The 15,644-nt window shown below is 43.1% G+C and overlaps 1 protein-coding gene across 1 annotated transcript in view; it reads right to left on the bottom strand.

The window, feature by feature from the left end:
* Nucleotides 1-15,644, bottom strand: part of LOC145416430 (uncharacterized) — a 657,995-nt gene that overhangs the window by 125,888 nt on the left and 516,463 nt on the right. Inside the window, exons 25-26 of the mRNA XM_080285378.1 lie at nucleotides 10,953-13,511; nucleotides 7,305-7,468 (exon numbers count right to left, since the gene is read on the bottom strand). Coding sequence (XP_080141504.1) covers nucleotides 7,305-7,468; nucleotides 10,953-13,511 — 2,723 coding nt within the window. The remainder of the gene's footprint in view (nucleotides 1-7,304; nucleotides 7,469-10,952; nucleotides 13,512-15,644) is intronic.

Genomic DNA, 15,644 nt, shown 5'->3' with positions numbered 1-15,644 from the left:
TCAATCTGTACATGGATGGGGTAATAAAAGAGGTACAAGGTAGGGTAGTGGATGTTGGAGTGGCCCTGGTGAGAGAGGGTAGTGTTTGGAAACTCCCTGTACTGTTGTTTGCAGATTATACTGTGTTGTTGAGTGAAGACGAAGGGGAGCTGCAAGGCTTGGTGGATGAGTTTGAGAGAGTGTGTAAGAAACGGAACCTAAAGGTGAATGTAGGGAAGAGTAAAGTGATGGTCTTTGAGAGAGGTGAAGTTAGTGAATGTACAGCGAGGTTGGATGGTGAGGAATTGGAAAATGTGAGTACGTTTAAGTATTTGGGTAGTGTGATGAGTAAGGATGGAGGTTTGGAGGGTGAAGTGCTTGAAAGGGTACAGCAGGGAAGAAAGGTTGCTGGTTCCTTGAAAGCAGTGATAAGAAACAGGGAAGTGAGCATGGAAGTGACAAAGTTACTACATGACAGTATTGTGATACCAACTCTAACGTACGGAAGTGAAGCTTGGACATTGTTGGAAGGACACAAGTCAAGAGTGAGAGCAGTGGAAATGAGTTATTTAAGAGGAGCCTGTGGAGTCACGTGGAGAAACAGGCTGAAGGATGAGGATATAAAGGAGCGTTGTGGTGTGGATGTGGATGTGATAGGAAGCGTTATGAGGAACACACTGAGGTGGTTTGGCCATGTGGAGAGGATGGAGGGTGAAAGACTGACGAAGAGGGTGTATATGAGTGAGGTGGAGGGGGGAAGAGGGAGGGGGAGGCCGAGGATGAGCTGGAGGGATGGGGTGGAGAGGTATATGAGAGAGGAGGGTGTGAGTTGGGAGCAGGGCAGTGAAATGGCGGGGGACAGGGCGACTTGGAGGCGATTTGTTTGTGGCCACCCCAAACGGGATTGAGACGTCTGGCAATAGATAGATAGATAGATAAATGCTGTATACTGATAAGGACGAATCGTTTTGGGGCAGTAATAACAATGCCTGCAGGTCCTCTCATCACAGAATGCGGTGTCGGAATTAGAAAGATAGCACTCTCCTTTCTCTATATATACCTCTGCTGTTCTCTCTCTCTCTCTCTCTCTCTCTCTCTCTGTTAACAAAATATCTTTGGATCTGATTTGAACCAGTCTTAGTGGAAGGAGTAAGGATCTTCCTAGAGGATGACCTACTTTTCTTCTGAAAACAAATAATTCAAAGGTAGGGGTCACCTGGCACGGTCAACTTGAACAGTATTTATCCGAGTCATGTCAAACTGGTGGAGTGACTGAGGGTAAGGCACGGATAAAATTATCAGACTTTCAAAACATTTAGTGACAGGTCAAGGTCATGGGTAAAGGTCAATTGGTGGACCCTATAACTAACATAATTTTGATCTGATCTTAACCAAACTTGGTGGAAGTGTTGAAGGTCAAGCAAGGATGAAGTAAGTCGATTTTGAGAACAGTAGATCAAAGTTCTAAGTCACAAGGAAAGGCCAGTTCAAAGTTCTTCCCAGTTTGGACCAAATCTGATAGAAGGATTGAAGGTCAGGCAAGGACAGGGTATTAGGTCTTGAGAAGACCTGACACTTTAAGGTCACAGGCAGAATCATATGTTCGACCCTTAGATCAGTGTCGCGGGTGCAGCCCTTCTGGCTACTTCTTGCAATGTCTTAAAATATTCTCCTGTATACTAGCTATTAATCTTTTAATATCGTCATAGTTCCCATAAATAATTTTATCATCATCATCATCATCATCATGAATGCTTTCCGCTTAGGGATGGAGTGAGGATAAAAAATATTCAATAGACTATTAACCCACCATATTAAGAAATAAACTACTAGGTAAAATACACTAGGGAGTCTCCAAGAGCCTGTAGAACGTGGCTTTTCCTATATTCCACTATACTCAAGTGTTACTGGCCAAGGAAGGATAATACCAATAACAATAATAGTGGCAGTATCATAATCATCATAACCATACTAACTCATTTCACTCCACTGACGTATTTCCACTGTATTCTTGGAGTAGACTGCAGCACCAGTCAAGCAGGCAGTATTCCCAAGGTGGATGGAAAGCCAATAACAGGGAGAGCTGGAGCTCCGTTTCATCAGCCCTCGAGATCCTCCTTTGCTGAACCTTTTCAGTGTTTCAGTAACACAGAGAGTAGGCCAGCATGCTCTCCAATACAAATTTCTCTAACTGTCAACACCAAACTACACGCATAATTACACACTACACTTACTTTTCTTTTCTTTTCTTTTTTAATAAATGGCATCAAATAACCAAGCCTCGGAGTCCCCTGGGGGGGTGACCATAAATGCCCCCACCATCCACCCCTGTCCCGGTGACGACTCAATGAGCTGCCTGCTGGAACCACTGCCTGACTCACTTCTTCATTTCTGCAGCATTCGAGGCCTTTCCTCTAACTTTTTCTCTTTCGAACACCATCTCTCCTCTAAACCTCACCGTCTCTTCTTAACTGAGACTCAGCTGTCTGAGGCAACTGAGAGCAAACCCTTTTCTGTTTCCTGCTACTTCCTCTATACTCATTTCAAAGCCAAAGGTGGCTGTTGAGTCTATGTACGCAAACGACTTATCTTGCTCTCATGTTCCTGAACTTGATTCTTCTGAATTCTCTGCTCTCTGGCTTAGGCTTTCCTGTCATTCTCTGACTAAATATATCTATACTGTTTACTTATCTCTTAATTCTACTGACTATAGAAAAATTCTTCGACTATCTTACTTCTGCGATGGAACACACTCTCTGAAATCTCCACCACCTTTGGCTCTCTTCTCCTTTCACTGATCCACCTGGTGAACAAGCCTACAGCTTTTCTATCCCCTGGAACACATTCGAGGACACTATTGTGACTCACAGTAACTTTGGCCACGTGGCCCTTGCTTCCCATGTGACCCAAGTGGGTGGTGTTCCCAGTAGCTTCATTAAATGATGCACTGTGTTGGTTGAAGATAGTTGGTGTGCGCTCCTTGGCTAGGTTTTTCATATAACACAGGTGTGGGCTATAAAAGTGTCTACGAATGTGTTACAGTACTAGACATCTTTAGTGCATGGAAAAAATCGATGTTTTGCTGCAAGGAGACTGGGAGTCGGCCTGTTGCCCCCCACAAGCCCCCACTGCCCACTGGTCAACGGACATCGGGATTCATCCATTATAATCGTGAGACTTAATATTTTTTATAGTTGTCTTTAGTTACACATGGAGAATTAAACTATTTGTTTTTTTAGCTTTTTTTTTTTTCTGTCAGACTGTAGTGTTAAGATTAGATTTTAAGCCCATATTTTGTAAACAACTCCAGGTATTTTTTTTTATTTTCCAAAAACAGGTGCACAATAGTGACCACGAATGTGGTAGCATTAAAAAAAAAAAAAAATCGAATGTTTACAAGGGTTAATGACCTAGTGCAACTTGTACAGGACCCAAACAGCATCACTGACCACCTTGGAGAGAATTCCAATATACCTGACCTCTTCCTTACAACTAATCTCTGCTTACACCGTTAATCTATCCCCTCCATTGGGCTCCTCCGATCACAGCCTTAGTACCTTAACCTGTCCTATCGCTCCAGTACAGCCTGTGGACCCTCCAAAGAAACGTCGGTTGTGGCACTTTGGAGCTGCTGATTGGGAGGCCCTCAGGCAGTACTTCTTTGAATTTCCCTGGAAGGATTATAGCTTTCATGGCCGGCAGCCATCCGAGTGTGTCTCCCACATTACGGGAGGTTATTCTCTCAGGCATGGAAGCATACATTCTCTTGTCATATCCTCTGACTAATGCAAAAAAGCCTTGGTTTAATCACGCTTGTTCTAATGCTGTCCACAACAAGGAAAGGGCCTATAAAAGGTACCAGAGCTAACCCACCCCTAAAACACATCTTTATTTATGTTTCTGCCCGGCATTGTGCTAAGTCTGTTCTTTGCTCTGCTAAAAATAATTTCATCAGTACTAAATGCTCTCAACTCTCCAAAACGAAATCTTCCCACTCCTTCTGGCACCTTGCCAAAAACCTTTCTAACAACTTTACCTCATCATCCTTCCCTCCTCTTTTCTATTTTGATGGCTCTGTAGCTCTTTCTTCTGCTGATAAAGCAGATCTCCTCGCTCAGACTTTCTCCTCCAGTTCCATCTTAGATGATTCCAGTGCTATTCCTCCATCATTTCCGCCCTCTGACTTCCTCATGGCTGACATTAAAATTTCTTTGGCTGATGTATTTTCTGCCATCACTGGCCTCAGTATTAACAAAGCATATGGGCCTGATGGGGTCCCTCCTGTTGTCCTCAAGAACTGTGCTTCAGTGTTTACACCCTGCCTAGGTAAACTCTTTCACCTTTGTCTAGCAACCTGTATCTTTCCTTCTTGCTGGAAGTTTACTCTCATTCAGCCAGTCCCAAAGAAGGGTGACCATTCTCAACCCTCTAACTATTGCCTAATTGCTTTAACATCCTGTATTTCAAAAGTTTTCGAGTCTATTCTTAACAGAAAATTTTTAAAGCATCTTTCCCATCAGAATCTTCTTTCTGATCTTCAGTATGGGTTCTGTCAGCGATGCTCCACTGTCGATCTTCTCACCTACCCTTCAGACTCCTGGTCATCCTCCTTTCGGGACTTTGGTGAAAGCTATACCTTTGCACCTGACATCTCAAAGGCGTTCTATCAAGTCTGGCATAAATCTTTAATTTCCAAGTTGCCCTCTTATGGTTTCTATCTTTCTGTCTCTGCCTTCATCTATAGCTTCCTTCCTGGTCGTTCTATAGCTGCTATTGTACACGGCCACTTTCTTCTCCTAGATCTATTAACAGTGGTGTTTCTCAGAACTCTGTCCTATCACCAACTCTCTTCCTTTTATTCATCAATGACCTCCTAACCCTGTCCACTCATAGGCTGATGATTCCACCCTTCACCTTTCCATTCGGTTCCTGCAATGTCCATCTCAGCAGTTACTTCAACAAACAAGGGATGAGGCTATGGCACACCTAATGTCTGGCTTGGCTCATATCTCTGCTGGGGTAAAAATAATCTTGTTGTTACACTCAGTTCTTACACCTATCAACCAGACAAAATCTTCCACAGGAGTACCCGTTAATGTTTAATAACATCCAACTCAATCCTGCATCATCCTTAAACATACTTGGGGCTTCATTCTCTCAGGACTTATCTTGGAATGATCATATTACACCTCTTGTAAAATCTGCTTCCAAGAGATTAGGTGTGCTAAGCCCACTCTGTACCTTCTTTACCCCTGCACAGTTGTTGACTTTATGCACGGATTTTATTCGCCCCTGTGTAGAGTACAACTGTCATGTGTAGGGAGGCTCCCCACATACAGCTCTTCTCAATAGGGTGGAGTCAAAGACTTTTCGTCTCATTAACTCTCCTCCTCTTACTGGCTCCCTTCAACCTCTGTCTCTTTGCCGCGCTGTTGCATCTTTATCTCTTTTCTGTCGCAACTTCCATGGTCACTGCTCCTCTGAACTGTCTGCTTACATCCCTCCACCTCTACGACGGGCGCCTAGCACCCGTCTAGCAACAAACTCTCATCCCTTTTCTGCCCAACGCTCTAATGCAAGTTATCCGTTACTCCCAGTCCTTCACATATGCAACAGGTCAACTCTGGAACTGTCTCCCTTTGTGTCTATTTCCTACTTCCTACGATGTCCAGCCTTTCATACGTAGAGTGTCCACGCATCTCGAAATGAACCGACCTGAGTTTGGCCCTCCTTTGTACTGTTTTTGTTTTTTTCTTGGAAGGAACGGTTTGCGGTCTCCTGGCCTTTGGTTCCTTCTTCCATGTATTAAAAAAAAAAAAAACTTAAGACGAGTTATTCAGCTCAGGAGAGACGTTTTGGACTGGAGGGTTTAGATACTGGCATCCTTCCAATGTTGAATAAATCGTCTGGAGTGAGCATGTAAAAATTACACCCCTGATTTATACAGTTCAACATCAATATAGTATTATCCTTAGAGAAATACGATGATACTAGCAAATGAAGTACAGGCACCTCGTTATGACAAATACGAAAACCATATTAACTCCTTCAGTACGATGACATACTGTACATTCAGCCTTGCGTCTACCAGACGACTTCACTTTACTCAGGATAGACGTCGTGCATTGAAGGAGCTAATAAGCAATTTTAAACTCCTTCACTATGACAATTATCTCTTAACCCCTTCCATCCGGTGACGTCTTTTTATACTGACTAAACTATAATATGCTACCGGCTTTGGGGTTAAGATGGATATATTTAGCCCTTGGTAGCCTAATCACGTGACAGTGAAGAGGTTAACTAGAAATTTATCCCAGTAACAGTAGTGGTTTGCACTGTAGCCCCAGGTTCAACTGATACGTGAACTTGGTGGACTGCAGGCTTAAGTTGCCCTGCTCCCACAGTCCACCCTCCTCCTTTCATGGCACAGAGATGTTCAGGGACATTTGTATAACCCGGCAGTTGAGCCCCCAGTTATATTGGTGCCACCACAAGAAGGCGTTCCTCTCCAGCACCCTCCCAGAAGAAAAAATACTAAAGATCACAACGGCCAATGCAGCGTAAGTTGTGACAAAAGTGGAATTCTCTGCTTCATTCCAGTGACGTATTTCCATTATATTATTGCTATCTGCACACGACTTACTCAGCTCAGGAGTGACTTTACGAACTGAAAGGGTCTGATATAAACAGGTCTCTCTTCTGAACTATATAACAGCGTCTGACAGCAGCAGTCTGACAGCAGCAAGAATAAAATGCAAAATATATGGCATCGGACTGAAGGAGCTAACAGTATATACAGTACTACAGAATCTGATGAAGCATATGAACTGTACCATCGACGACAATAATAGTGTCTGTCTCTGTCTCTGTCTCTCTGTCTCTCTCTCTCTCTCTCTCTCTCTCTCTCTCTCTCTCTCTCTCTCTCGTCTGTCCATTTTCTTTCGGTCATCTACACAAAAACTTTTATAGTTTCATTAGGAAAGAATGACTATAGTTCACCTGAAATCTACTACTGCTGTTAGTACTCAAGCATTAATACTACTTCTAGAAATAAGAAAATTGCAACAGCAACAACAACAACAACCACAATAATAATAATAATAATAATAATAATAATAATAATAATAAATAGAATAACATATTACGCTATTAATAAAGAATTTCAATACAGTAGTTTTCAAAGTAAAATTTAAAGTAAGCACAAAATCTATTTATAAAAACAACAAAAAACAATAACATAACCTCACAGAACACAATCCCGTCGCCACGTTCCTCCCGCCCCTCTCATTCCCCCTACAGTCCCACCTATGCAACGTAGCACTAACCTTCGCTGGCGGGGATGATGACGACTTCTGAAGGCGTCTCGTATTCCCCGTTCTTGGCCACCACCCTCACCTCGTACTCGTGGCGCGGGTCCAAGCCTGACACGGTATGGGAGAGGTGGTCCTTCTCTATCGGACTGCTCTTCCAGGTTTCAGTGCCTTTGACCCTGAGAAAGGAAGATGTAGATAAAGGCTCAGAATTAATGCCCATTGGTGCGCAAGAGAGGGGGTATAAGTTGGGGGTAGGGCAGCGAAATGGCAGGGGATAGAGCGACATGGAGACGAAATGTTTGTGGCCACCCTATACGGGTTTAAGGCGCCTGGCTATAAATAAATAGAATAAATGAGCATCAGACAGATATTTAACTTTTGCCAAGTTCAAGTCTTCCTCTTTAATACAACACGCAACAACTGTATACTGCTGGTTTAACAAGGACAAGGATGACACAGACCATGTAATAGAGTCTGACGAAATGGAAGGCGAGGAATGTGTGATAAGAGGGTATGATGGGGGAGGATGGATAAGGAGACAAATTTTATGGAAGATTCTTTAGGTATAATGATGATTGGAGGGTGAAATAGAGAACAACGAGTTATGAACCAAACTTCATTCCTCGCTAGTTTCTCATTAGCAAAACCGGTCAGAAACAAAGCTTTGTCCCAAACTCTTGTCTTTTCCCTCTCTCCACCAGTAACCCTCGTGGGGTCGTATACCCGTTGGATAAGGAGGCTCCCTAGCATTTTCTCCTTAGTGATTTAATATACATAATACATTTTACATATGCCTTTGTATTTACATACATAACATACAGGCGTCAGGGACGGATCCAGGAATATTTCTGAGGTGTTGACACAATCACCTTCCAGAGCAATGAGGGTTTGGCATCCTCTTTCTCTCACCAAACTAAGTAAAATTTGTCAACAAAGGATCATTTGCGTGACACATATATGGAGAAAAAACATGATAGGCTATAAATGTAAAGTACTGTTTACCAGTCTTCAGTATGATAAAGCAGGGGTGTTGTCCGGGAAATATGGGCAGCATCACTGGATCCGCCTATGGGTGTTCAGCACAGTATTGTCCCATATGCAGAAATAAATTGGTGTGAAAAACATGCTTGAATGCCTCCCTAAACGACAATAATAGGGACCCTAATACCTCATCCCTGTCATTATCAGTGATGAGGATTTTCTCCAACTGTCTGCTAATTTGCGCGTCTCATCCTTATATGGCAGAATAGAGAAGAATGTTAGTTCGGTTTTCTAACTTTAGGCTTTACTGTGGAATCTCTTAGTATGAAAAACAAACGGGATAAAAACTACAGCTTTTGATCAGTCTTTAGAGGAAACCTATTCAATCCTCTTCAATACAAAGGGCTTCTTTATTTCATTCCCGCCTTCGCCATATACTCTTATTAATGCTGAAATGTGATTCGTCTGATTGAAGAAGTTAATCCATTTAGTTCAGTGCCAGTTATATCTTATTCTTGTTACTACCATACTATTTGACTCGCAAATACGTAAAGAATTTATTCACTTCAATATTTTTTTTTTTTTTTCAAGAGGTCTCCCATGAGCTGAATAAAATCATCTGAGGGTAGCAAAAATAAAATGTAAAAGACACCACCAAGTTAAAGGTGTTAGCTCTTTGAGTCTGGTGACATAGTTTCTTAGTTTATCCTTGCCACTTCCAGGTGAGTTTATACAACTTAGGAAAAGGTCTCTTGTAGTGAATAGGTTAATGAGAGCTAAATCTCACTGCTCAAGTTTGGAGGTGTCCTCTAAGCTGACTAAAAGTATCTAAAAGTAGCAAAGATAAAGTACACTGCAGGTCATTGTAGGGAAATGGTTAAAATGTAAAAGCGATATGATATTGCGGGTACTACTCAACAAACTTTTTTTGCCGCTATGAGACTCCAGCAAGTTAAAATAATATGGTGGCAATCATGGAACTGAAAGAGGTTCAAACACACTCATAGCGTAATCCTGTACCTACTGCCCAATCATGTCAGCCAGTCCCCACAGTACATATATAGATAAATATATAACATACATATATACATACTAGGTGCTACCCAAAAGTTCCCTGAATTTGAAAGCAGGGCAGAAACCGCTTGTCGTGCGGTGCGTGGATGCTAGGTGGCAGTGCACCCACCCTTTATTTGTTAGCGAATCAAGTGGCATTATGCAGGGTGGATGCCTTCGCTGCATGTGCGTGTGTTTGTTTTTATCATATTGTTTGGGTTAGTTTGCGAATTTTGTGATCTCAAAAATGGAGACTGTGAAAGTGCAATATGTGCTTATCAGTTTGTGTGAAACTTGGGAAGAACATGGCAGAAACTAGTAAAATGTTTTTAAAAAATGATGACACTGCTTTAGGGGTTACACAAACCTACGACTGGTTTAAGCATTTTAAAAATGGACAAATGTCAACAGTGGTTTATACGCTTTAGAAACGGACGAACGTCAACAGATGACGATGCACGTTCTGGTCGCCCCTCCACCAGTTAAACTCCTGACTTTGTGGCGAAAGTTCGTGCAACCATCCTAGAAGATCGCTGGAGGTCAATCCACGATGTGTGTGACATTGTTAGCCTGTCACATGGAATTTGTCAATACATTTTGTCTGGCTACGTGAGGCGAAAACGTCCAGACAGGTGGTGCACAAACAAATGGATGCATCACCGCATGCCAATGCACCAGCGCACACAATCCTTGTTGTTCAGCAATTTTGGGCACCAAAAACATGCCAGTTGTCCCCCACCTCCCATATTCACCAGATTTAGTCCCCTGTGATTTTTTCCTCTTTCCAAAAATGAAAATACAGCTGAAAGGACTAAGATTTGACACCAATGAGGAGATCCAGGAGAAAATTGCAGAGGGTCCTGAACAAGCTGATGCTCAAGGACTTCCAGAATGCGTTCTAATCATTGAAGAAGCACTGGGATCAATGTCTGCATGCTCAAGGAGACTACTCTGAAGGGGGCGGCAGTGATTAGGACTTGAAGTGCGTTTTTTTCCTTGTTTAGTGACATTTCGGGAACTTTTGGGTAGCACATTCTACACACAAATACATACTTATACACACACACACACACACACACACACACACACACATGTATATATATATATATATATATATATATATATATATATATATATATATACAGTATATATAGTAGCAGCCGTGGCTCAGCGGGTTAGAGCGCTTCGCTCTGACCGATGGATCAGAGGATCGAATCCACCCAAGAGTCATTGGTAGACATCAGGAAGGGCATCCGGTCATAAAATGCTACACGCTCCAGTCCAAAAGTCCTCTTCCCAGGGGCAACGCCTTAGCCCATCAGGGATACCAGGTGTAAAACCAAATAATTATATATATATATATACACAATATAAACATACAGGATGGCCTGTAAATAGCACTGCATTAGAAACTCATTCTTAAGTGTTGCAGGGATGGATGAGTCTCCTGATATGGGCGGGGGTGTGACCGTGGGAGTAGGAAATGAATAAATAATGCATGACAGACGTTGATAATGCTAACTGAACCATCCCTACAACGCACAAAAGGAAGAGTTATATAATTATGAACCACCCTGTACATACATATACAAACACCCAGACTAACAGACATACACAGACACATACCTGCTTTGGACATAAAAGTCAACACCAGGGTGCTCCTCAAAGTTTGGTCTCCAGTTAACCTTGACACTCACACCACGTCCCTCATCGGCAACATCAATATCACCATCATTGTCACGGTCTGCTGCCACCACATCATCGCCATCAATATCACCATCACCATCCTGGTCACCGATGTCATCGAAGTCAACAACGCCATCGCCATCTCGGTCGCCAGCCCTCAAGTCGTCCCTGTCTACGTCGCCGTCGTTATCGATGTCGGCTACGGCAATGTCTTCCTCATCTACATCGCCGTCGTGGTCGCTGTCTAACACATCATCTTCGTCCACGTCGCCATCCCTGTCGGTGTCCTTCAGGAAGACATCGAGGTTCCGCACATCAACCATGTCCACATCACCGTCACCATCTTTATCAGCAGCAATAAGGTCCCTACCATCAACATCACCATCACCATCAACATCTAGTATATCAGCTGCATCAATATCGCCATCACGATCTCTGTCAGCAGCCTTAACATCATCCTCATCAACATCTCCATCGTTATCGACATCCGCAGCTTGATGGTCATCAATATCTACATCACCATCACCATCAATATCACGAACATCATTCTCATCAATATCACCATCACCATCACGATCAGAAAGCAAGATACTTTCGCCATCATCATCCTGTGCATCAATGTCGCCATCACCATCCTCATCAGCTACAAGGACGTCATTACCATCAATATCACCATCACCATCTTCATCACCAATGTCATCGGCATCAATATCACCATCCAGGTCCCTGTCGCCGGCAAGGATATCATTTCTATCAACATCTCCATCATTATCTATATCAGCCACATCAAAATCAGTTTCATCTATATCACCATCGCCATCAGTATCCAGCACATCATCTTTATCGATATCACCATCCTTATCAGTGTCTGCCAGGAATGTCTTTCTTAGAGCAAAGTCAGTGGAATCAATATCACCATCACCATCCCTATCTTTCACATCCAGGTCATCCTCGTCAATGAACCCATCACCATCAATATCCTTCACGTCTGAGGAATCAACATCACCATCGCCATCTCTGTCCCCTTGCTTTACATCGTCTATGTCAACATCGCCATCATCATCTATGTCAGCTGCACGGACATCATCTTCATCAATATCCCCATCACCATCAACATCCAAGACATCATCCCTGTCAACATCACCATCACCATCAGTATCCGCAAGAAGAGTATTACGGAAGGTAAAGTCTTTGGCATCTATATCACCATCACCATCCCTATCTTCTACCTCCAAATCATCACCATCCACCTTCCCATCACCATCCAGGTCAGGTACATCTGCTGCGTCTACATCACCATCACCATCCTTATCCAGCATTCGTACATCATCCATGTCAACATCACCATCATCATCTATATCTGCCAGCTCGATGTCCGTAATATCAACATCACCATCACCATCCAAATCCCTCACATCATCACGATCCACATCACCATCACCATCACGGTCTTCAAGTAGTGCATCTTCCTCATTGTCATCATCACCATCTATATCACCATCACCATCTTCATCAGCAGCTAAGACATCATGACCATCAATATCACCATCATTATCTTCATCACCAATATCTGCTGCATCAACGTCACCATCACCATCTCTGTCACCCGCCTTCACATCATCTGCATCAATATCACCATCATTGTCAATATCAGCAATCGCCATGTCATCACTATCAATGTCACCATCATGATCCACATCTAGAAGATCTTGGATATCAACATCACCATCATTATCCACATCACTCAAGAAGACAGTCCTCAGTTTATAGTCCCTCGCATCAACATCGCCGTCACCATCCTTGTCTGTCACCTCAAGATCATCACCATCTACCCTCCCATCACCATCTAGGTCAGGGAGGTCAGCGGCATCAATATCGCCATCACCATCTTTATCTCCGGCTTTGATATCGTCCTCATCAACATCACCATCATTATCAACGTCAGCGGCCTTGAAGTCCTTATCATCAATGACTCCATCGTGGTTGATGTCCACAACATCGTCTCTGTCAATGTCTCCATCTTGGTCACGATCCTCCAAGAGAGTGTCCTCCTCGTCATCATCAGCGGAATCGATGTCCCCGTCGCCATCCTCATCTGCAACAATGACATCGTGACCGTCGAAGTCACCATCCCCATCCTCATCACCAATATCACCAAAGTCAACATCACCATCACCATCCCTATCAGCAGCCGCTACATCGTGTTGGTCAACCACACCATCATTATTGATATCCGCCACATCAAAATCGGTTTCATCAATATCGCCATCGTTATCTGTATCCAGGATATCATCGTGATCGACGTCACCATCCTGATCTGTGTCACCAATTATGACGTGACGGTTCCTGTGGTCGTGGTCGTCTATGTCACCATCTCCGTCCTTATCCATGACCTGTGACTCGCTCTGGGCCTGTGACTCCTTCATGACAGACCACGTGAACACCGGCACTGCTGGAACCACCGGTTTCATCTCCTCAAGCTCGATGTCAACAGACGCTCTGGGGGAGTACAGCAAAAAAAATAAATTAAAAATACATTATATAGCCTAATGCTAAAATCATTTATCATGAACATCCATCATCATCATCATCATCATCATCATCATCGTGACCCTTTTTTCCGGCTAAAAATTGGGTGGGGACATTATAAAATCAACATCATCATCATCACTGACACCAATATCATCATTACCCTCTTCGGTAAAGACGGAGTGAGGAAATTATGAAATAATTCTTTATCATCAGTAACATCCCACACTTTATTTCCAGCTAAAGATGGGGAGAGAAAATTCTAAAACAAATCATCCATACTACAAAAGCAGCTGTGTGTGTGTGTGTGTGTGTGTGTGTGTGTGTGTGTGTGTGTGTGTGTGTGTGTGTGTGTGTGTGTGTGTGTGTGTGTGTGTGTGTGTGTGTGTATAAAGTTGTAATTTAACTTTTGGTGGTCCGGGTGGGTAGGCTGATGGGTAGGGTGGGTGGGCAGGGTGGATGGGGTAGGTGGACAGATGTAGTGGGTGCAGTGGGTGGGGTGCGTGAGTGGTGGGTGAAGTGGGTGGAGTGGGCAAAGTGGGTGGGATAGGTGGATGGATTGAATGAAGTGGGTGGGGTGGGCAGACTGGGTGGGGTGGGAGGGTGAGGTGGGGTGGTGTGGTGGGATGGGCACGTGGGCGGGGTGAGTGGGCTTTTGGGGTGGGTGAGTGGATACGTGGCTTCGCAGGAGACAAGCCAAGAGATGGGTTTACGACACTGGGTGAGTGCGTAGGCATAGGGATGGGGTAGTAGGTCAGTTGGGTGGATATGGGGGAAAATAGGCCCACTGGGGAATATATCTATGGGGCAAATAGGTCCATGGTTAGAATCGATCCATGTGGGAAAATAAGACCAAGAGGAGATTCGTCCTTGGGTAAACTGGGCCCAAGTGGAAACAAATCCAATGAGTAAAAGAAGTTCAAAAAGAGGAAGTAAGTCCATGTGAGAAAACAGGTCCATGTGCAGATATGGTGTGCCCCGATGAGAAAAAAGGTCCACAAGGAAAAACAGGTCCATGGATGAAACAGATCCATGGAGGCAAAATATGTCCAGGAAATAGGTCCATGGGAACACAGTTCATTCAAGTGAAAACAGGTCCATGGTGCAAAGTAGGTTCAAGGGGAAAAATAGGTCCAAGGGAAATAGGGCCATGGTAAATACAAGTCCATGTGTAGAATAGGTCCATCGGAAAATAATAGGTCAACAGGCTCAAAAAAAAGTCCACAGAAAAAACAGGTCCAAGGGAGAAAGTAGATTCATGGGAGAAACTAGCATGTGGTGAAAATAGATTCGTGGAGAAAATGGATCCCAAGAGGAATCTACAGTAGGTCCATGGGTGAAGTGCATCCATGGGGGAAGATGCGTCCAAGCAAATAATAGGTTCGTGAAGGAAAATGGGTACTGGGATGAAAATAAATCTGAAAGGGAAAAAGGATGGGTGGGAAGATGACACCTTTGGAGTGAGGCTAGAGACTGGCTTATATACTAGTCACCATTAGCTTCCCAACCAATAATACAAGTAAAAGTGGAGTGTTTATGTACCAGAAACAAATCAGTTATATTTAAAAATACTAAAGTTATTCAGCAATCATTATCATCAATATCAATATCACCGTCTCGACCTAATTCCCATCTTAATATAGTGTGGGGAAATTGTAAAATACTCAAGACATCTAACTGACGGAGATTAACCAACTGTACTTCAGTCCGTTAAGTACTTCCATCCAATGACGTGCTCTTTCCTGCCAACAGAGCATTTTATTTAGCTCAAGAGAGAATCATGATACTCGAGATATTAGACAGCCTACAGCGTTCACTGTCTTTTCTGTTAATACAGTGCACTCCTAGCATAATATCATTTAGCGGTAGTCAAGATTAAATGATAAAATACGTCTTTATAGCATAAGGGCAAAAAGTGCATTACAAATGTCTAATATAGTCAAGAAATATGACGGAGATGACCAACCTCTGGACTGAGATCTTGGTACGGCTAAAAAAAAAAAAAAAAAAAAAAAACACTAGAAATATAGTCCAGATTTCGGAACATAGCCTACGATAAAACATATGTACTACTTATGTAAAGAAACTAACAAAGATTACACA

This window comes from Coenobita brevimanus, chromosome 106 (assembly GCF_032717465.1).
Source record: "Coenobita brevimanus isolate Jiangsu-jjx chromosome 106, ASM3271746v2, whole genome shotgun sequence".
In the NCBI taxonomy this organism is placed as follows: domain Eukaryota; kingdom Metazoa; phylum Arthropoda; class Malacostraca; order Decapoda; family Coenobitidae; genus Coenobita; species Coenobita brevimanus.
Note: the sequence above shows the minus strand (reverse complement) of the source record. Positions and strands in the feature narration are given on the sequence as shown.